The sequence below is a fragment of the Lutjanus erythropterus genome, chromosome 22, assembly GCF_056507025.1.
Source record: "Lutjanus erythropterus isolate fLutEry1 chromosome 22, fLutEry1.hap2, whole genome shotgun sequence".
Lineage (NCBI taxonomy): Eukaryota > Metazoa > Chordata > Actinopteri > Lutjaniformes > Lutjanidae > Lutjanus > Lutjanus erythropterus.
This window is the reverse complement of record NC_139338.1, coordinates 24,754,406-24,776,471: the sequence shown is the minus strand read 5'-3', so window position 1 is coordinate 24,776,471 and position 22,066 is coordinate 24,754,406. Positions and strand designations below refer to the sequence as shown.

The window sequence follows — 22,066 nt, the reverse complement described above, 5'->3', positions numbered from 1 at the left end:
AATCACCTCCAGATGAAGTTTCTTTCAAAATGCTGCAAGTCCCAGTTGGTTAAAAAAAATCATTGATGTATTTCATTTAGTATGCAAATTACAATTTAGGCATTCGGCAGACACTCTATTCAGAGAGACTTACAATAAGCTTCATAAACAAAAGGTTCAACAGCATTAATTAAGAAAAATAAAGCAAGAACATTTCTTCTATTAACAGTCTAATAACATGCTTTCACAAATAATGACAAGTGCTTTTTTTCTGGTCTGTCTGTTGGGATTTCGAACCTTTTCCTTTGGTGAGAGCTGGAGCTTGATGGGTTTTTTTTTTTTGCACTTGTATCATAAATGGATGTGATTTACATTTTACAGATGATTTGTTTCAATTTTAGCCATACAGGACAGTTAAGAGAGAGACTGGTGTGTTTGTTCCCATCCCAAAGATATTTAATTTACTGTCAGAGGAATAAAGAACCCAGAAAATGTTTGCATTCATGCAGCTGAAATCAGAAATTTTCTTAACAAGCAATTCAAAATAAATAATCAAACAGTTCATCATCAGTGAGTCGTTGCAGCTTGCAGTTGTATGGCCTGTCTCAGGTTAAACCCTTTGTAAAACATGAACAAATGCATACAGCGAATAAATGCCATAGAGCATGACCCCTTGGGGAAAATAACATATTGGAGAGTGCTTGGAAGCAGCAGTGATCCATTTTTGGACTTAATAAATTACGTGTAATCGGATCACTTCATAGACTCAGACTCAAGCACTTCCTGATACCCAATACCATACTTTTAGGCTGTATGGGACGCAATTTCCAATAATGGTATCTGTATTGCAGCAATCCTAGATTAGAGGACCTGCCACTGTTTGAACTTCACACTGCTGTGTTTGGCCCCACAGAGGTTGTAGAGATCAGATATGCAGGATCGAGTGGTGGCTGCTGTGTGGGATGCTTGTTAGTACTTGTTAGTTGTTTGTTGAGGTTCTCGCTGAGGTTGAATGTTGCAGATTTTAAGTCAAATAGACACAAACTCAACTGAAATCCAGTACTGAGAAGGGACACCTGTTTCCTCTTCTGATACAATGAGGATGTCATCATCTCAGCTGAGCGTATGATAAACATGTTTACGTGTTGACTTTTTGCTTTTATTCTTAATATGAATGATTAAGATCATATCCAAGCAGGAATATTACATTACCAGAAGTTAGTCATCAATTAGTAGTGCAGTACCAGTGTGATTTAGCTTATAGTTACCTATGGACAGATGGCGGTTTGCTGGTTTACTTATTGCTCATGTAGGCTAACTGCTGCTTGTTATCTCTAGCTGGCAGGGGTGTAATTGATCTAGATAAATTTATTGATTCAGTTATCCAATAAAATCGTTGCGAAGTTAGACTATCAATTCATAGTGTCATTTTTAATTTCCGCTTTTATTTTGAAATTCCCATGGTAGGTCTGTCTCACAAATGTCATGTAAAATTGTTGCATTAGATTTTTTTTTATTTTTTTTTATTGAAATCTTATCGTGCATGACTTTGTGATATCAGCAGATTATTGTATTGTTGTCTAAAGAATTGACATAAGATCATATCCTAATAAAGTTTGTGATTTACACCCATAGTACCTGGCATTAGCTAGTTTACTTGGTTAGCCGTGGAGCTAGCCAAGAGTCAAACCTGGCCTTATAACATTTAATGACATCGCTGTGACAAGTCTAAACGGTACCACTTTAGTTGAAGTCAAGAAAAATATTCCTACTCTTATAATAGTCTCATGACAGCATAATGCAGAGTTGAAATATAAAGCTAAATCAAGCTGTCATTACAAAGACATAAAAATGACATAATTGGCCAAATGATACTTAGGGACAACAGTCATAAACATTCATACACTCCTCTATGTTCATGACAGGTCATGACGGTGTAATGACACATATGCACACCCCTTCAAATAAAAAGTTACCTAGATATTTTTCTTCCTGTGTCCCTCAAGACAAACCAAAAGGGTAGAGTGGTTTGTCTTAGTTTGTGTCACTTTTTCACATTTAGAAAACCTCAGCGGTGGATATGTTGGAAATGAAACTCTTAGATATCCCTCAAACAAAAACATTGTGAAACAATTCCAGCTGCCAACTGAAAGTGCTCAGCCAACAGGTGAGATAAAATAGACACTGTTTTGACTTTTATCTCTGTCGCTGTTGTGTTTGAGAGAATTTTGTGCCCTGTTTCTCAGCAGTTGTTTTGCTCTTTCTGATATTCATTCATACCATGTGATGAGACCCTGGAGGTGCTGCACCGTCAAGTGATAGATTTTAACAACAGCCACCTCTTTCATCAGTTCGGAGGTTAATGAATTGAAATATTTCACATTTTAAGGTTTGAGATTATGAAACGTATCGGAAAAATATTGCAGAAGCTTTCAGTGTGGAAATTTTACAGTAAATGTATTACATAAAGCCCTTAAATCTAAAACTGATGGGCTTATTTTTTCCCAAATTGCTGCAATTTCTCTACAATCTACTGTTCATTAAAGGCACTTGACAGCGAGGAAATCATCCTAAGATTGCCTGTGACTTATCGTTGATCATTGCCAATTTTATACCAGATGAATGTTGAGAACTTGAGACTTTTTTTCTCCCTTTAAGAAAAGCTCCAGCAAAACCTCGTTGATCACAGTAATCGCAGCGAACAAAACCCCAGAAGTCCTGAAAGGGCCGTTACGAGACTCTACAAGAAGCTCTCCTGGATTGAAAAGAAGAAAGAAAAGTCCAAACCTTTCATTTTCGGCGTTCGCTTTGAACATCGGCCTGAATCTTTCATGATAATCCAACTGTGTGGACGTGTTTGGACTTGAATGGCGGCCTTGAGCTGAACTGAGAGATTACTGAGCTGATGTGTTTGGTTGTTTTCTTTTTGTTTCCTTTGATGCACCTCAGGCAAAGGTGAACAAAAAGACACCTTTGGCCCTGGTTCGACACCACACATTTACCACACATTTGAAAGCCGACCTCTAATATCTCTTTTCTGCAGAGTTTTTCTTTTTCCACTGCTACTCTGATGGTTTTTCATATACAGCTCATAAAATCCAAATGATTCTCTTTAGTCAAACATTTTGCATCTGAACTCGGTGAGAGGCCGCTTCTCTTTGCTTTCCAAACCCTATTAATTAACATAATACATCATTTATGGGTGTATTGGACAGGATAATAGGCCAGTATGTCTGCAGTACATAATTAATAATGTAATTAGTGGTGTGTTTGTGTTATACTGTAGTTCCTGCTGCAGTCAATTGTGGTATGTTTAACAAATTGCCCTCACATTTCTCCTTCTCTGTGTTTCTGTCTGTCCGTCTCCCAGGATTCAAAGCACTCGGCAGAGATCGTCACCTCTCCGTCTCTGGATGTTTTCCTGCCAGAGGACGAGGACAACCCCTACGAGTCTGTGACCACAGCCGTCACACGCAAACCCTGCTCACTCAATATCAACCACCGGCTCAACACATGTCCGCGCAACGGTAGGGAGAAGCAGAAAGCTACACTTGAAAACACTTTCATGTTCCTGAAACACAGATGATGCCATCCTCATCGTTTTTTTTGAGATGTTAATCAAATCACAGATTCAAGTTTTAGTTTAGTTTTAGTTTTTGGTGCATTTGTTTTTTAACCCTTAATTATTTGAGATATCAGATACATTTGAAAAATGACCCCCCCCCCCCCACACACACACACAAAATCATTGCTAATACCAAAGTTGGAAGCTTTTTGGGGAAAGATACATTCTGTTTCACAAGTTCTTGCATAAATGATCTAAAGCAGAGCTTCCCAAACATTTTCAGCTAATATATCATAATGAATTAATATCTGCATTCAAACCATGAATTTAAAATGTATGTTACGTGTATTTGTTTCAGTTTAAAAGTACATCACAGCAATTTGAAATGAATACAGGAAGTGTTGAGTTTATATAACAGCATGATGCAGCAACTTTGACAGGGCCAGCAGTAGATCATATAAACTAAACTAAACTATTGTAATGATGGCCCACATTTCACTAGTAGTTACAGTTTTAATCTTTTATGTCCCAAATGCAAATGTTACTTTTTGTTAGTGTTTGCTTATATTGGTAGCCTTATTTTTTTATTTTTGTGCTGGTTTGACATTTTAACCATTAGTGAGGTGGCTGTTATATTTTTTGACCTCGGCTTTATTTTAATACTTATCTTAAGGTATGTATGTCCTGTATTTTGACTGTCTTTAAAGGGTTATCAATTAGCTATTGGTAGTTAGCTGTGTGCTTCTCTGGTGTTTTGCGCTCCCAGTCTGAGCAGAGTTGGCTGCATGTAGGCTAACTGAGCTAACTAGCCCTCATCAGGAGTTGCAGCAGAACAACTGGAGGACAAAATATTTTATTCATAAAGTATCATGAAGTTACATGAAGGCCTGAAAAAACTCTGTAGCATAAATAGTTGAATGTTGAGGCAGAGCAGCCGGAGGACATAGCCAGAAAGATCATAAAATTTTTTCTCCATCAAATATAATTCAGTTTCACCAAAATCAGTGAATAAAGTTGTGTTTTTGTAAAGTAATCAGTGAGGCCCTGCAGCCAACATTACGCTTTGTCGTGTCTTTCGCTTCGGTGCTCACATGCAGTGGGTGCTGCCCACAGGTCCTGCCCCTCAGCAGCCTTTAGTGAATCTGGCTAATCAGGAGAAAGTGGGCTTTTAAGGGAGGGTGCCTTAAAGAGAAATGAATTAAAACTGCTTGTTAGGAGGGTCATAGGGCTAGTATAAAATAAATGAGGATGTTTTTGAACTGTGAATCATACAAAGCTGCTCCAGCAGAGTCCCAGAATGAAAATACAGAGCTGGCAATGAACATAATAGGTCCCCTTTAACTATTATGTAAACACACTGTTAGACTGAACCACTGATTGTTGAGGTCATGATCATTGTTGCCAACACTGCCACTCTCATTTTATGGACCATCTTTTCTGGTATTTGTCTCTTGTGGCTTTTTGCACACACTTTGTTTTTAGTCTTTGAAGAGGTTTTCTTAAAATAATTTGACAGTGGAACATATGGTGCCTTCCAGTCTTTCCATGTTTACTGTGTTCACAAACAAGAATCCATATGAATGTCCCGCTGTTGTTGTCACGACTTTGGTGGAAGACTTGAACCACCAGGCGTATTGTCTATTCAACATTAACACACGTTTCATAGCAGTAAACAGGTGTGGAAAATGTGGGTGAGAGTGAGAGAGACATGATTTATATGCGTTGCTGAATTTATGCCTCTAGCACTGTTTGGATGGGATGTATTTCTTTAGGCAGGGTTGGGTGATTTTAATATTGCCTGCACAGATCAGAGTGTCTGGATCACATATGTGTGATTTTTCCTTTTCCTACTCCAGTACTTATTCTTCTTCCAAATATCAACTGTTCAGCATCAGTGTGTTTGTGCTTGTCTCTCCATATTTTAAGTTCCCTCCAGACAAACACCTGATCACCGTATGAACATCATCTTAAAAGTTCACACATCAAAATCTGTTTACAGGTCGTACTTCTGCATTTTTTGGAAAAAGTTGTATAAAGCCTTTTGTGGCTCCAGAGGGGGGTGTGTGAAGTCTGATGAACTGCCTCAAGCGATGTCACTTGAGTTGGCATCAGTTTTGGGCTGAAGTTGAAAATGAAAAGAATCTGAAGGTGTGGAGTTGGAAAGAAGTGATCTTCCACTGTTGCCCGCTCCTCTGCTTGCAGCTACTAGCTAGAGGCTACATTAGCCACCACTAGCATAACACACCCAAATATCTAATTTATATGTTGTTGAATTGCATTGTGGGTATAGTAGGCACCGGTTTTGAAAAGGAAGATGAAGTACTTGTTTTCACCAGATGAAAGTGATGTATGTGGTTCAGGCCACTTGAATGGATGGATAGACGGATAAAGAATTGTATGATGTCTTTCTGTGGGGACTGTTTTCAAAATTGGAGTCCTCTTCTATAAAATGCATATTTTCAATTACATCATTTATTTTGAAATAATTTATTTGGGGAGGACACTTTCATTATCATCAGGATTGGAGTGGACATGTCCCCTTAGTTGCTCCTGGGATCTGTGCCCTGGCAGGAGTTGACTCAGGACTTGTCTGGTCTGGCTTGAGATTTGACTTGGCACTTGAGTGCAAAGAATTGAGGTTTACTTGTGACTTGCAAAACAATGACTTGGTCCCACCTCTGCATTTTAGCATAATACTATTGGACAGCGCAGCTTTGAAAACAGTTTTCTTTACTTTGACAGTGGTTTAAATGTATTCAGAATGATGAGTTTAGACAACCAGGACAAATGTTTTGCAACCCACTTCTTCCTGGACTATAATTTCTGTCCAAACAGGGTTTCTACAGCTGAGAAACCTCAGTTCACTTTTCCTCTGGCAACCACACCGTCTTCAAACCTGCTTTCAGTTTAGTGTGAGTTAATCCCTCCGGCCTCGGACCTTTTCAGTCGACTCTGTTTTCTGTGTCTCATCAGTTGCTCGCTGGTCTGCGGCGTTATACTCGAACACCCACGACAGCAAACACCCACAATGTGCTCTTCCCTTTCACTCAGCTCCCATAGCGATGCTACACACTGCAGGTTGTCACGGCAACTGCATCACCGGCCGGTGAGTCACCTGTATGTTGCCATGGGAACTGCCTTGCTAGTGACACCCCCCCTTCCTTACCCAATCAAACCCCCCCTCCCCTGAAAGGAGAGGATGGAGGCTACTGTAGAGGCTTGTTTGTGTGTGCGTCTCTCGTCCCACGTTTGGCTGTTGCATCTCATCTCTGATTGGCTACAGGATAGAGGAGAGTTGAATTGTCAGTATACAGTGGAGAGTGTGTGTGTGTGTGTGAGGTTAGCTGTTTTATGTCAAAGAGTCTTTTGGTGGAAAATTGCTCCACTGACGTAAGTGAGCAGTGTGGGTGTTCTGTTTGTTCTCAGCTCTCTAAACGCTGTTACCTGGCCAAATGAGAGAGAGACTTAGAGAGGGAATGGAGATGAGAGTGAGAGAGACATCAGCAGATAATGTGGGAGAGCAGAAGAGGCAGAAAAATAAAAAGCAAAAAGTCAGAGAAGACATAAGAGGTGAGGGAGAACTGTGCATTTCCATGTCATTGCTGCAAATTAGTAGAAAAATGCCTGTGAGGCTGCAGATACAGTGTTGTTGCAGAGGGAAAGACATTAATGAAAGGTGGGAAAAGACTGAGACGGAGAAGGGGGGCAGATTAGACACTCAGTCGACAAAGTTGGAGGGTCGTCTCAGGCTAAGCCATCTACAAGAATGTGAATCTGTGACACAGCAGGAGGGAAAATCCTGGATTTCTGCTCTGAGTCCAGTCACATGTTAGGCTAATTGGACATGGGTGTGAGTCAGACTCTCTTTATCTGCCTGTGAGAGGAAGGATATGATGATGAAGGAACGTGGGGAACGGGGAATTGAGATGAGAGGAAAGTGAAAAGAGGGAAAGAGCAGAGACTTGCTGCATTACACTGCAAAAAATGCTCCACAAGTCAGCTGGTTTATTCTATGAGTCTTCCTCTTGGCTAATGTCATATTATGCAAGTAGGATGAGATAATTCCATTTTCTCCAGTGAAATTGGTCACATTTTATCTGACAGAGCACCAATTAAATGTAACAAGCTGTACTTTATATTATATTAGACAAAAAAGAAATATGTTCTTAGAAAACAGACTTTATTGGTCATTAAACAGACTTCATTAGTGTGTAATTAGGAACACAGTACATACAACAGAACTGCACTGTAAACTAAATTGTATTATTTCCCACATTTTTTGAAAAGTAATTTGGGACACATCACAACAGAGCTGTACAGCAAACTAAAGTACATTATTCTCCAAAGTTAGACCCTCATTAGACTTTCTTAAACTGTAATTATGGGCATGTTACAACAGAACAGTACTATAAATTTAAGTGAAATCATATATCTCTCACTTGAGACACAAGGGAAGTAGCACATTTGTGGTTTTACTTTAGCTTACAGTGCAGTTCTGCTGTAATGTGTCTGTGGGAAAGAAATGCACATTAGTTTACAGTACAGGTCTTTTCTGGTGTGTCCCTAGGTTTGTCTACTTTGATACGAAGCACGGCTTGTTATGTCTAATTAGTGTACAGTAAAGTAGAGTGCAACAGCATTGTCTTACTGCTCAGTTTAGGTGAATCATTAATGAGATTTGGGATGTTGCAGCACCATTATACACTACAGAAGTCAGAGATCAGTTAAAGGTTTAAAACAAAAATAGAAGACCAAAAAATAACAAAATATTAAGATATAAATATACACAAAACACCTCAGCACCTGACAGCCTCACTGTGCCAAGAACATATCAAGTAGAAATGGATGAACAGAAGTTTGAAACACTTACTAATGACGAATATACAAAATAACACAATATATATATATATATATCAGAACAGGCAGACAGAATGAAAATAGTACACTATTTATGGAAAATTCCAAGAAATAAATGTAACATGACTTGTGTGAAGTTAGTGCTAGATGTTACAATATTATGAACCCAAAGAGTGTTTTTTTTCCTTGTGAGAAAATAAAACTGTGATTTTCCTTCTTCTAACACTTTGGTATTACTTACAAGGTGGTAAATTGTTGGAACTGGCCGACAGCACTGCAGGTTGTTCACTGTGGTCCAAATGGAGTCTCCTTGTTGCGTTGGTGTGGACTTTAATGGCTTAATGACTGAGCTCTTGTTGTCCAAACTGCCACTCTAAGTTCATTTTTCATGCAGTCTTGCTGATTAATAAAACATGTCCTGCTGCTTTCGTGACACAGAAATTGATTGGCATAATCAGTAACACATTTCATGTCGTGGCTAGTCGTTATTTTATGTGCACATGGAAATAAGCCACAAAGCACTCTCTGAGGGCATAGGTGAGACATGCTCTTATTTTGTAAGATGTGTTTTTTTTTTGCCAGAAAATTGCTGGCAAAAGGTCTGTTACACAAATTAAAGAGTGGAGCTGAAGTAAACACTTTCATACCCATCCAGAAAAAGTTTCCAGCAGAGGATCAGCTGATAATCATGAGATGACCAGCGGGCAGGATGAAGTCAAAAATAGGATTAAGATAGGTGAAGGAAAAAACATTCACATTAAAATAACAACAACTGGGCCTGAACAGTAAAACAATAGTGATATGCTCACAACAATAGTGAAACTTGGCCGTTGCTTTTTTGCATCCGAGCTTTAAGTCAGCTGGGCTGTTGGTCTTCTTGTCAGGTTTTTTTCTTTGTCCCTTTTTGTGAGTTAGTACTACATTTTAGGAGCAGAGCAGCTTTGTGACAGTCTGGGTCAGCTCTGACAGCTCATGACATGATGAGTGATGTTTTTACCTGCAGGTAAAATTAGAAAGCAGGACACAGCAAATTAGATTTCAATATGTGAATATATTATTTAAAATTATATTTTATAATTCACCTGATGATTTTTAGCGTTTTGTTGAGGCCCCCCTAGAAAACGGCATTGAAAATCACTGGCTTAAACCACTGTACCGCATTGTCTTGAAACAAGAGGCATCAAGCTGTTTGGAGGTTTTTGAAACAACTCACTCTCAGCAGAAGTTGTCTCTTGGTTTAAGGGGAAAGAAAAAGCTGAACGTGGGACTGGAGGATATCTGGAGATGGACATTTTTTGCAGTGTAAGCCCTGCCTGATATCCACCTGTCCTGTGCTAGTTGTCTGCTGCTGTGGACTGCTGCAGTCTCACAGTTGCGGAGACGGAGACACTACAGCGCTCTCTGAATCCTCAGGCAATCAGGGCGGCTTTATCAGAATCCATCTGGTGACTGTCACTCAGCTCAGCCGCTACAGAAACACCAGGGACCTGTTGTCAGTGAAACTGCCACCCCAAACTACTTCCTGCTTTCTCATTTCTCGCCTTCTCGGATAACTCTCTGCTGCGTCCTCTTTTTATTTTACTTTTATCCTTCTTTTCTTTTTGTCTTCCCACAGCTGTTGTCCTGAGGTTTTCCTCAGCCTGTTAGAAGCACCATCCCGCTTTTGACGCCGTTATATTCATGAAAGATCACATGGGAATGTTATGCATGATATCCCATCGCACCATATGTCCTTCGACATGACAGATGTCGTTTGTGACAGTGAATTAATGGATCTCTCTTCTTTATAATGCAAAGTATACTGAGTACAGTCTTATATGCATAATCCTCCTACTCAGGGAGTCCTGACACACTCTTTTTCTACATTAACTCAGGATTACGCTTATTGTATTAGATGGATTCCTCTCTGATGGAATTTCACTTGTTACAAATGAGTGAATCCATTTCTGCTGCAACACTTGGCTGCAGATACATTTTTTATGCATGTGTCACATGCATTTAATTTATTCTACATGTGCAGACTGAGACAAAAACCTGCATGTTGACCTTTTAAGAACCAAGGAAAAAGCTGTGGTTTAGTTTGACAAGTAAGCTTTTTATTCCCTTTTTTCCCCCATTTCTTTCTCACCAATAGGGCTTTTTTTTCCACAGCAGACATTTTGACAAGTCATTGTAGAAGAAAATGAATGGCGTCGCTAATAACATTAATGATGGCTCTGTTCTGTTCAAGAAAGCATGCATATGTCATTTTCCAATCCATGCCTCCTTTTGGGTGAAAACAAATGCTGTAAAATTTCCGGCACCAAATTGAAAACAATATTGCCACCATGCTTATTTTGCACGTCAAACAATAAATCAGTTTGTGATTTTCTTAACATCCCCGGAGGATAGTAATAGCAGAGATTTGTGGCTTCAGGCCATCTGCAGAGAGGATGGAAATGGTAAACTGTGGAACCCGGCCAGCCGTACGTGTACATCGGTGGCAGACACATCACGGTTCAGTTAATGATGTTACTGAGTAAATGACATGTGTGCCGATTTTGCCTGTAGATTGAAGTGAACAGAAAAGTTATGTAAAGTTTTTACTGTGAAAACATGTGACCCTACTATAAACACACATTTTAACATGAATAATTCACATAAACTTGAGCTGACCTACCTTCTCATGATGAACCTTCTAAATAGCATAAAGTAAAGTGGGAAGTGCAGCTAAACCCGACCTGCTTCCTGCTTCTCTTGGCTGGTAGTAAAAGGTTGTGCAATATGCACAAACATCTAAGATAGCTAACTAAATAGACAGCGGTTTCACACCACCACAGTGTTGTAGTTAGTTTCCATTAACGTCACATTGGCAGACTACCAAAAACAGCAAAATAAAATGTCTTAATGACACAAAAAGTTGCATATGTCAGAAATGCATTATCTAGTGATTCAGTAAGCTAGTTGTTCAGGTTCATCCACTTTGATGAAGACTACTTTAACCCAAAAAGGGGTGGGCAAAATCCGAAATCCATCCTTACTTACTTACCGCACTATGTTTACCTTGTGCCATTTTCACTACATAATCCCCTCAATGCACTGCTTTGCCTTTTGTAGATGCAAAAATTACCATTGTGAGATTCTGCGCCTATCAATGATGACGCAAAATGACCATTATTCATAAGTGTCCAAAATATCGACTTACTGCTCACTATTTATAAACTATTGAGTGATTTATTTTGAACACAGCTCCCATGACAGTGAGCCAGAATACATAATTGGCTTTTTTCACAGCAGACGTTTTGGCTCGTCAGAGCAGGAGAAGCTCTGACAGCCAAAGTGATTGAAAACATTAAAAACGATTGTTTTCCATTTAGGTGAGCTTGTTTTGGGATCCTGGTATTGTGCACTGACTCACTGTCATGGTTTACTGGGACACTTAATGGTACTAAATCGTAGTTAACGAAATTTGTTTCATCGTGAAAATTGCGCAGAAAAATGGAATTCAGCCATTGTTAATTGTTTTATTTACACCTATCTAAAACTCAAAGAAAGAAGAAAAGAAAATTATCTCAACAAAGAGTTTAGATTGGGCTCAAAACCAATATCTCTAAATCCCGACAACTCACACCAAAACAATCTAGATGGATAATCAGCCCTACAGGTATTGATATTTATTTTTGATTTTGGGGTAAACTGTCCCTTTAATATTAGATACATACTTGTAGTGGTGCCATAGCCTCTGATCATTGCTCCATAAGTATTTCTCTGTTTTCTTAAGCTTTCATGCGATCTTCTCAATGACTTGTTTAAAGGTTTCTCTTGACATTGAGATTGCGGCTTAAAGATTTTAAAGTTTTTTTTTTATTTGAGGCAAAATTCTTAGTTCTGATTCTGAAATGTGTGCTGAACATCAGCTGCTATAGGTCAGATCTACCACAATAGTTCTAAACCACAGGATTGCTGTGCTGACAGCCAGGCTGCAGCAGCACAAAGGCATGGCAGGTGAAATGTGATCCAGGAGATATGAAGACAGGCGGTGGAGTGGTGAGGAGGGACCTGCAGGCGAAGCCTCGCAGCCGCCAGTCACGTATGGAGCAGACAGAAAGCGCGGAGCGTTGCCAAGCGGTTAGAGCAGGAGTGCTTCTTTTCTGCTATCGACTGACTCCTCCCGAGATAAACACACACTTGTCTTCAACAGCTGGTAAACAAGCCGCTGTTGACGTGTACAACGTGGAGCAGCAAACCTGTGTGTGTCTATGTGTGTGTTTGCGCATGTGTGGGTCCCCTACAACACTTCAAAAGTCCTACATATTGTGTCGCATATCTCAGCGCACTTTTTCTGACAAAAATAGGTCAACTCACAGGTGGAGGTCTTCAATTTCTGATTTATGGCAGCAGTGTGCTGAACTTTTTCTTTTTCACTTATTTACTGGATATTGTTTTGGGGATGATGCCAATTTGTCAGTAGAAAGGATTTTGTAATACTGTGGGAGTACAGACTTGATGCCTCTGTGTCTCAGCTGATAATTCTGCTGCTTAATTAAACAACTTCATTAAACATTTTTGCATGATTACTTCAGGGTTCAGCGTTAATGTTTTTTTCCCAGTCTGGTCTACTTGCCTAAAGTCAATTCTTGCTCCTATAAACAACAAACAAACAAATTGTTTTATTTTCTAGTGGTTATAAAATAACTACAAAGACTTCAGTGTTTCACCTAGAGCTGTAAGATCTGGAAAATGTCAGAATAGAGTGAAAAATGTTCATCCCAGTTTATGAAACTCTACAGTGGTGTGTATAAATGTCTCCAGAACCCCAAGATGATTATATGATAATACATTTAAAAAAGTGGGAAATCTCCTTAGTTGAGAGGCCAAAAAGAACATTGTCTGCCATTTTTGCTTGAAAAATTAATTAAACGATAAATAGAGTGTCAAAAAGTGGATCAAAAAGTGAAATATCCTGGTGTGGAAATTTGACTTGGACTTGGACAAAATACAACAATAAATACAGAACAAATAATGCGTACAAAGTAGACAAAATAAATACAATGCAAGTTGCTAATAAATTGGCATTAAATGCATGAATACACACACAAAAGTTAGAGTATTTTGCAGGTTTTTCAAACAGGGCTATGCCTGCTAAAAACAGGCATTTGTCTCCTTTCCCTCTGCTTATAAACAAGTTTACAGTCCTTTGTTTTTTTTCTGTGTGCCAGAAAGCCGAGACTCAACCCATGTCTAAGTGAGAGAGATTTTGAAAAGTCTCTCTGTGTTCAGCTTTCAGTACTTTTGCTGCTTCTGACTGAATCTCTGGTTTGAAGTTTAGCTTCTTTCTTGCGTCCCTGTTTCTGCTTTATTTTACTGTTTCATGTACATTTTCAGCTGAAAATAAATCCTTACTAGTTGCTGCCGAGGAAAACCCAACATCTCCTGATTTTGCTGCTTCAGAAGAAAAGGTTTTAGCTTTTATCCACAGTTTGACAGTCACTGAACTCAAGACGAGTGTGAATCAGTTGGAAGACACCAAGCAAGTAAATGTGTGTGGAACTGGCGACAAATTTTCATTGCCTCTGCCAGAAAATTCGAAAAATGAACACGTCCGCCCAGGTGTCCTGTTCACTGCCAATCAGAGCTGGAGCCGATGAATACCAATGACCCCTGCAGACTCGTTAGACCTGGGAATAAATGCCGATTGTCCCCCAGATGTTAGTTGGTGTTGGTGGGTTATTTTGTCTGGTGTAAAAGGCTGCGGCTCATCTATGAATGAGTTCAGATCGGTGAATCACAGGTCACACTGCAGTGCTGCCACAGTTTATTTTATGAATAAAGGCCCTCAGTCTTTTGTGTGTTACCCTCCCTCTCATATTAACCTCCACCCTCAGACGTCTCTGGTGGATAAAGCTGTGATGTTGCTGCGTTCCGCCCCATTTATCCCACTTAGGCTCAGAGTGGCTAATGGCAGCAAGTAGTAACTCCAGGGCTTTGCCATTAAAAGGGTCGAGGCCCATTGACTTGTTGAAAGAGAAGCAACAGAGCCTTCCTCTTTGACAACCAGGAGAAATCGATGTTTGAAAACAGTTAGCACATACTCGTACAGTTGCCCTTTTTTCAGTTTTTACCTTTAGATTTTAAGTTTAGTTTGGTAGTTTTCAAGTTTTGAACACTTTGCTCTAGTTTGTTTCAGTTGTAAAGTTCTGTTTGATCTGTCAGACATTTCCAGCGTAGGATTAAAGAGAAGTTTAAGATGTGTTCTCTTCAAAGATGAACTAACTGAGGTTCTGTATTTTTCCTCTTGCTAGTAAAACTAAGACCAGGTTAGTTTAGTCTCAGTACAACACTGCAGGGATAATGAATTTTTTAGGCCACCTTGGAAGTTAGCATCACCGTGGTTCTCTCAAGAAAAAAAAGCCAATAGGATTTTTGGAATTTTTATGATGCAGGTGAGTTTTGTTCAGCAAGATAATCTTAACAAACACCACTTTTCTGATTTTTGAAGCTTAAATGCTATCACCAAAAGTACCAGTTGCATGACTTCAGTGTCACAGATGTTAAGTAACTTGTGTTCAGTGTGATAAGATAAAAAAAAAAAAGGAAATTTCTGAAACTTATGTTAACCACAGACCTTATTTCAGGCGTCTAACCAAAAACCCATTCGGAAAACCCATTTACTCCAAGATAAAGGAACAAGAGGTCCAAATTCTAACTCACTCAGGACTCATTCCTGCGACACTTTATACTTTCCAACTTTTCTGACTTCCTCAGCTCCCATTAATGTCTACTGAAGATGAATCTTTAATAATATATGAGAAACTCTCTGTAATTTCCTAAACCAGCCTGGAACTGCCTTTTTTTTTTTTTTTTTTTTTTTTTTTTAGCAATTAATACTTAAACAGGAGTATTTTATTAATTATTTGTGGAATCAGTGTATGTGACTCAAGATATCAATACCCATGTTCATGGTAATGAAGGAACATGTCACCCAGTGTGATGATTTGGCTTATTGATGGGTTTTTATTCGTTTTTGGATGATAATGAAGTTCTGTGGCTCGGAAGATTAAGATATATCAGGCTCTGTGTACTCAGGCAGTACATGTCAGTTAGATTAATTTATTCTATGTTTTGGTCTGACTGTAAGAAAAAATACAGACTATCACCAACCTTTGTGTTTAAAATAGGCAGAAGGCAAACCCTGCACACAATAGTGGTGACCCTGAGCTGAAAAGAACAAAATCTGTGAGCTCTCACTGACTGTCTGATGTCTGATTTAATGCATTCAACAGTCAAGACTGCTTATTGCTTTAACATCCAGCTTTCAGAACAAGCTGGGTGAAACCTTGAATTAAATAAAGAGATATTTCATATTACATAAGAGTGTAATAGTACAGTTTTGCTCAAGCATAATTTTTTTTATTTACATTGCAGAATTCCTTGTCTCTTCATTGATTTGTTATAAGTTTACGTTATTTTACCCCTGTGTTGATGCTCCAAATTCCCTGCAGGATCAGTAAAGCATATTTTGTCTTATAACTGTGAACTCTAGTGGTAGGGATGTTAATGATTAGTCATCAGTCAGTGAATTGCCAGTAAGAATTTAACTGATTAAAAATGTTTTAATCGATCATTAATCGAGACTCTGGAAATGGCAGCCTCATTTGACAGCAGAGCCATTTGTTGAATAAGGAAACTTAAACTTAAAATGAGAGAAAAAAACTAGAAAAAAATGAATGTGAGGAAAAATAAGGGAAAAAAACATGGGTTGTTATCCTGAATGTATAATTGATTAATTATTTGTCAGCATTTTCAGCTATTAGTTAAGGAAAATGTGCAAAATTTGCTGTTTAAGCTGCTACCTGAAATAATAATAAAAGAAGGAAAACATTTTAAAAGTTAGAACCGGCAAAGCGTCTTCACTGTAGATCATCCTTGAAGCTTTTTTTAAACATTTGCTCAGTATTTGATCAAATCTGAGTTGTTGCTTTGAGAGCTAAACTTCAATTTGTCACTCTGACATGGAAGAGAACATGTGAGGGCAGCTACACACACACACACACACACACACACACACACACGCTCACACTCTCAGCTACAGTATACATATAAAAATGCCACTTGTCAGAGCTGCATGGAGGCAGAACTGACAGCCTGAAGAACACGTCTGAAATTGACAGTTTTTGTCTTGTTAGGCGGGGAGGAAGAGGACAGCTGATTTGAACGCTTGCTCGCACCAAGCGTTCACTTAGACCCACTCCTCGTCCTCCTCCACCTCCTCCTCCTCTTCCTCCTCCTGTGCTCTCTGCTTCTGCTGCATGCCTGCATTAACAGGCTGTACAGCTGGCCTCGGACGTACACAGAGATATGTTTGTGCAAATCCACGCTCTGTCATGCATACTGTAACTGTTCTGTGTCTGCTCAGTATGCAGAGAATATCAGAAACATGTGAATCCTGTTAAGGCATTTTTCACATTTTTCCCAGATGTTATTTCTCACAGCCTCACACACACATGCACGCACAAACTTGATCACATGGATGTAAACAGTTAGGTGTAATATCCTGCAGTTATTACATCTACACTCTCATGCATGTGTTATGTATATGCACACACACTAACACATATTCCCTTTTGCACCTTTGGCAAGAAGGACTGAGAGTGTTTCCCAGGAGTGAGCTGAAGGCAGATCTGAAAGAGGCACAGTCTCATACACACACACAAATACACACACTTCTCACATCCATCATCAAAGCCTCAGCGTTGACAGGCTTATTTACTCAATAGGACAAAACCTCAGTCTCTATCTATATTTATCCCTCTGTTGCATCCTCCCTTTCTTCTCCTTTTCTCTCATTTTTCCAGTTTTTATTTTATCTATTTTACGCCCACATTTAATCATTGATTCAGCTCCAGGCAGTTCTGTATGATGTGTGTCTGCAGCAGTGTATACTTGCACAACCCCTACAGTAAAAGCTAGAGAGCACCTCTGTACATCTGTGTTTGCACAAGAATGCACACACACACACACACACACACACACACACACACACATACACACATACACACACACACACACACACACACACACACACACACACACACACACACACACACACACACACACACGTTAGGAGACACATGTGTTGATAGATGTGAGATCATGCTGTGAAGCTGTGTCACTCTCCCTGAAGGGCTGATGTGGGGGTGTTCGTGATTGTCTCTCTCTGCGTCTGCATCCAGACTGTTGAAATTCAAAAAAATATGTATGATAGACAATCGCTGTAAATTCTGAAGCAGAAGCAAACACTTTTTTAGGTCTAATTTATGCTTAAAGGCATAATATACAGCATTTTTCCAATGCAATAATCTTTCAAATTAAGTTTTTGTTTACAATATCATTGGTTAATTTTGTAAGTGCAGCCCCAGCATGTCGAACCAGCCAAACGAAAAAGCGCTTAATCTAGTATTCTTAAGGACATTGCTGACCTACGATTGAAGCTGAATTTTAAAATTTCCACACTCAAATGGACCTTTGTACTAATATTGATGCATTAATTCAGACTGTCACGCAGCTGCTTCAAGAGGACGTTACGCACTTTAAAGAGGAGATTGGCCCAACAGTCACACTCCACCAAAATAAGGGACCTGGAAACTGCTGCCACTGCCGCCTCAGATGCTACTATAACTGTACCTGGGCTTGACAAAGAGGTGAAAAGACTATGAAATGAAGGCTGTGCAACAGAAAATGGAGAAAAATGTCAATCAGTGTTTCCAGAATCATATCTTGACCACAACCCAAAGATATTCAGTTCACTAGGATAAGTATGAAAATGTACAGTCAGTGTTGATAGTAAATGTAGCAATAAACTCCTTAGTTTGTGCTACATTGACCAAGAAAACTGCTTTCCTACTTACAGAGCCGTGCAGCACTGCCTACATGTACCAGGATGCATTGCAGGCAAGCTTGTCACTCCCACACCCATGTTGTAGTGTATCACCACCCTAGCCTATAGGTAGTACTGTGTGGCCAAAACATAGAATAAAGTGACAAGCTGCAATTCACATCACACATACACACACTTTTTCTTTGTGTTTAGTGTGTATTGCAACTGCCCTTACAAAATAAATACTGTTGCATGCAGTATGCATACAATTAGGACATACTACTTCCTCAGAATGTTGCGCCTACAACTTTGAAATGTGCTCATATACCCATCACAGAGGATTGTAGGTCAGAATAGCCAGAAAAGCACGCTGGCTCACACACTGCAAATTGCGAGGTAGGACATCTTCGTATTTTTGGTATACTGCATTTGACATACAATGTATGGGGATGTACTAAATCTTTGTCTGGCATACTAAATAGTATGGTAGTATGGGTACTGAAATGTTCTTCCTTAACACCAGAAGCATCACTGGATGCAGAGGGAACAACAGATTTTGCATCTCGGCTTTCTTGGTCAATGTAGCGCACAGTGAGGAATTTATTGCCTCAATTTATCATCAACATTGACTGGACATCCACATGAAAAATGCCAATAAAGATAAAGTTATTGTTTCAGAGGAAATGATCTTCTGCTAAAAGAAATATGAGAATTTAATTCAGTTTCAGTGAAGTATTGTGTTGCTCAGTGTAGCGGTTAAAGGATATTTCTAGTCTGTCTGTTGTGTCTATAAATGTGTGTCATGAGACATACATCTCAGGAAACCTTGGCCTTTCCTCTCTCTCATGCTAGTATACTGTTACAGCTAGTGTCTCCCCAAGGTTACAGTTACATCTCCAACAAGTCCAGTGCTTTCTGTTGGATTTTCCCTTGTTGCTGCTGTTTTGCTGCATGAATGAGTCTCGTTTTAATTCACTTGACTGAAAAAGTGTGTCAGGATGTCCTTGTAGAAAATTTCCCAGAAAATTAAATGTAGTTAAAATGCTACTTGAATTTTCCTTTAATTTGTGCACTTCATAAAAGGTAATCAAAGACAAGTGACAAAGTTTAAGATAAATAACAAACAAAAGCTAAAATGTAAGAACATTACAGCTGTGATCAAACTAAAATTGACTTACGACTCTTACTTCAAAGCCAGTCGTCCTAATGCTGCAGACCAGAGAGCAAAGCAATCTGAAGCATGGTTCCTTGGACAGAGAGAAAGCTGTCAAGTCACTGACACTAATAAAGATGGAATCAGGTCACCTCTTTAGTAATTCAGACCTAATGATCCACCAACAACAAATGAGCAGATGATCAAAAAAAGTCATTAAAAGAGTTTGGAACGGTGTTGTGTCAGCTTTAAATTAAACCCTGTTCAGTCCACGAACCAAAGCCAGCATCCTCAGTCATTTTTCTGGGAATTAGAACATTTTACTAACCTGGTGTCAGTTTACATTTTACAGTAAAAAACTGCACATTTTCTTGCTAAATCCAGTGTTTGTAAGACCCAGTATTTTCCCACAAGCATGCAGTATTTCTCAGTATTTCAAGTCACAAGTGCTTCTATTTTTAAAATCCTGGCTCTGGCCCTGCTCTTAAAAAGTAAGAACATGCAGGAGTTTTTGTCTATGTCCATCACTGAGTGGAAAGATTCTCCTGTTTAAAGCTACTATAAGAAATGTTGTTTTGTATTTTGTTGATTTTCGAGGAAATTAGAAAGAGAATTAAAGCAGGCATTTAAAATGAACACAAAAGTTTCTTTCCTTTGTAGCTAATTATTTTTATAATACAATATTTGGTAAAATAATTCAATTACTTTTTGAGAGAAGTAACCAGGAACTGTAACTAATTACTAAATTTTAGTAACTTGCCCAACACTGAGAATAAGATAAATAAAACTGTTTAACGGGGCCAAACAAGTACAGGTACTGATTCTATCGAGTTTAATCAAATATTAGAATATTAGAAACTTTTTTTTGGAACCATTCCAATATGTTGATATTAAAAGTGTCCTGTTACTTATTTTGTTGTTTGATGACAGTGATTACATTGATTAAAATGCACTTATCTTAGATGACTAAGCATCCTAAACACCCTGTCAAATTAAAAGTTAAGGTGCTATCATCTAATTAAATAAAATTAAACTCATTATTGATGTCATTATCCAAAACATCATCAGCAGCCCCACTTTTTTTTTCACTTGTGTGTGCCTTTGTTCTTTTTGAATACATGAAGAGGATTTGTGGGAGTTGTGAAAAATCGCACCTTCACCGACATTCAAAGTTAAAACAACCAGGAAAACTTGTTACTTCCTGTTTCTGATTCTAGATGTGATCATTCATATACTGTATCTTTAAGCAAAAATTCCTCCACAGCAAATATGTGACTCTGCTATTGCTGATAGTGATGTCATCCTGCGTGTGTGTGTGTATGTGTGCGTGTGTGTGCGCGTGCGTGCGTGCGTGTGTGCGTGTGTGTGTTCAAGTCCTGGCTGGCTCTCTCACACCATAATTGGATGATATTCTGCTGTCTGATAGGATCCATGTAGGCAGGTGGCAGCTGACAGAAAGCCGCTGGTGTGCGTGTGTGTGCGCTCTGATAACAGTATTTTAGGAAAGGTGTGTGTGTTGTGTGTTGTGTGTCTCCTCCAGTTGATTAAGACAGATGCTTTCCCCCTCTGAAATTTAATTCCGGCTACTTCAGCACTTCCCTCTCTTTTCTTCCTGTCTTCTTTTCTTCTTCTTGTGTTTTCATCCCTCCCCTCTGTTAAATGATCATACGCTGGGGAAATTAGCTCTGACACTCGGTTCTGCACTCTGCCGTACACGCACACACACGCACACAATCATGTTGTGTGTGTCTGTGTGCAAAAAGCTGAGATAGACATCAAACTGCAGTGGGCAGCCGTCATATTTTCCTGCTGTGGTTGCTGCTGAGGCTTGTCAATTTACAAAACACGCTCCGCTCACGTCTTTCTCATGCTAACACGTCTCTGTGGCTGCCTGTGTAATAATGCATGAAAATACTCTGTGTGACGCTGGAGGTGTTGAGGTGAACCTTATTTTTCATTTCTCATTTTACCCAATATTACACTAAAGTGTCATTTTTATGTCAATGTAACATAAAAGTTAGTTGGCTCTGTAATAACCCTGAACCTTCTCCTTTCATAACTGGAATGACTGGGAAGTGTTTCAAAAAGATAATTAAGAAGGAGTATAAAGCACACTACTGTACAGTAGTTTTAGAAGTGACTGTGCTGCACAAACTCTATAGAGATTTTGTTCTTTTTGTTCTACTTGTTTTTATTGGAACTATAAAAAATAAGTTTCCCACTACTTAGGCTGTTTTAGAGAAACCTGAAGTAAAGCTGTGCTAAGTTAATCAGTGTTTTGATGTTTTGACCTACATAAGGTTGATTAGATCATGGCGATTTAATAGTGGTGGCAATGATAACAATTTAAACAATACTATGCTTAACAATATTGTCCCTTTTTCTGCTATTTTACCTGAAATCAGTTCAATCAAATAAGCTATGTGAAGTTTTAAGAGGCATCATAATTTTTACCTTAAAGTTTAGTTCTGGTTGCTTTGGCAACTGGACAACGGCGACTGGAGGTGGAGAGAAAAAAATCCTGGGAGAATTGCAGATTCTTTAGATTGATTTTAATATTGAAATTGTGGCACCTCTGATTATTCCTAAGCCTGAGAAGGGCCTGATCTAGCAGATGAAGAGTGTCGGGGTTGACAGTTTGTTGTAGCGTGTCAAC

General features: G+C 39.0%; 1 protein-coding gene across 2 annotated transcripts in view; it reads left to right on the top strand.

Annotated features, from left to right (window-relative positions):
- anks1b (ankyrin repeat and sterile alpha motif domain containing 1B) overlaps positions 1–22,066 on the top strand; it is a 297,352-nt gene that overhangs the window by 147,950 nt on the left and 127,336 nt on the right. For both annotated transcript variants that reach the window (XM_084710483.1, XM_084710482.1), the window contains exon 11: positions 3,350–3,506. In XM_084710483.1, coding sequence (XP_084566609.1) covers positions 3,350–3,506 — 157 coding nt within the window. The remainder of the gene's footprint in view (positions 1–3,349; positions 3,507–22,066) is intronic.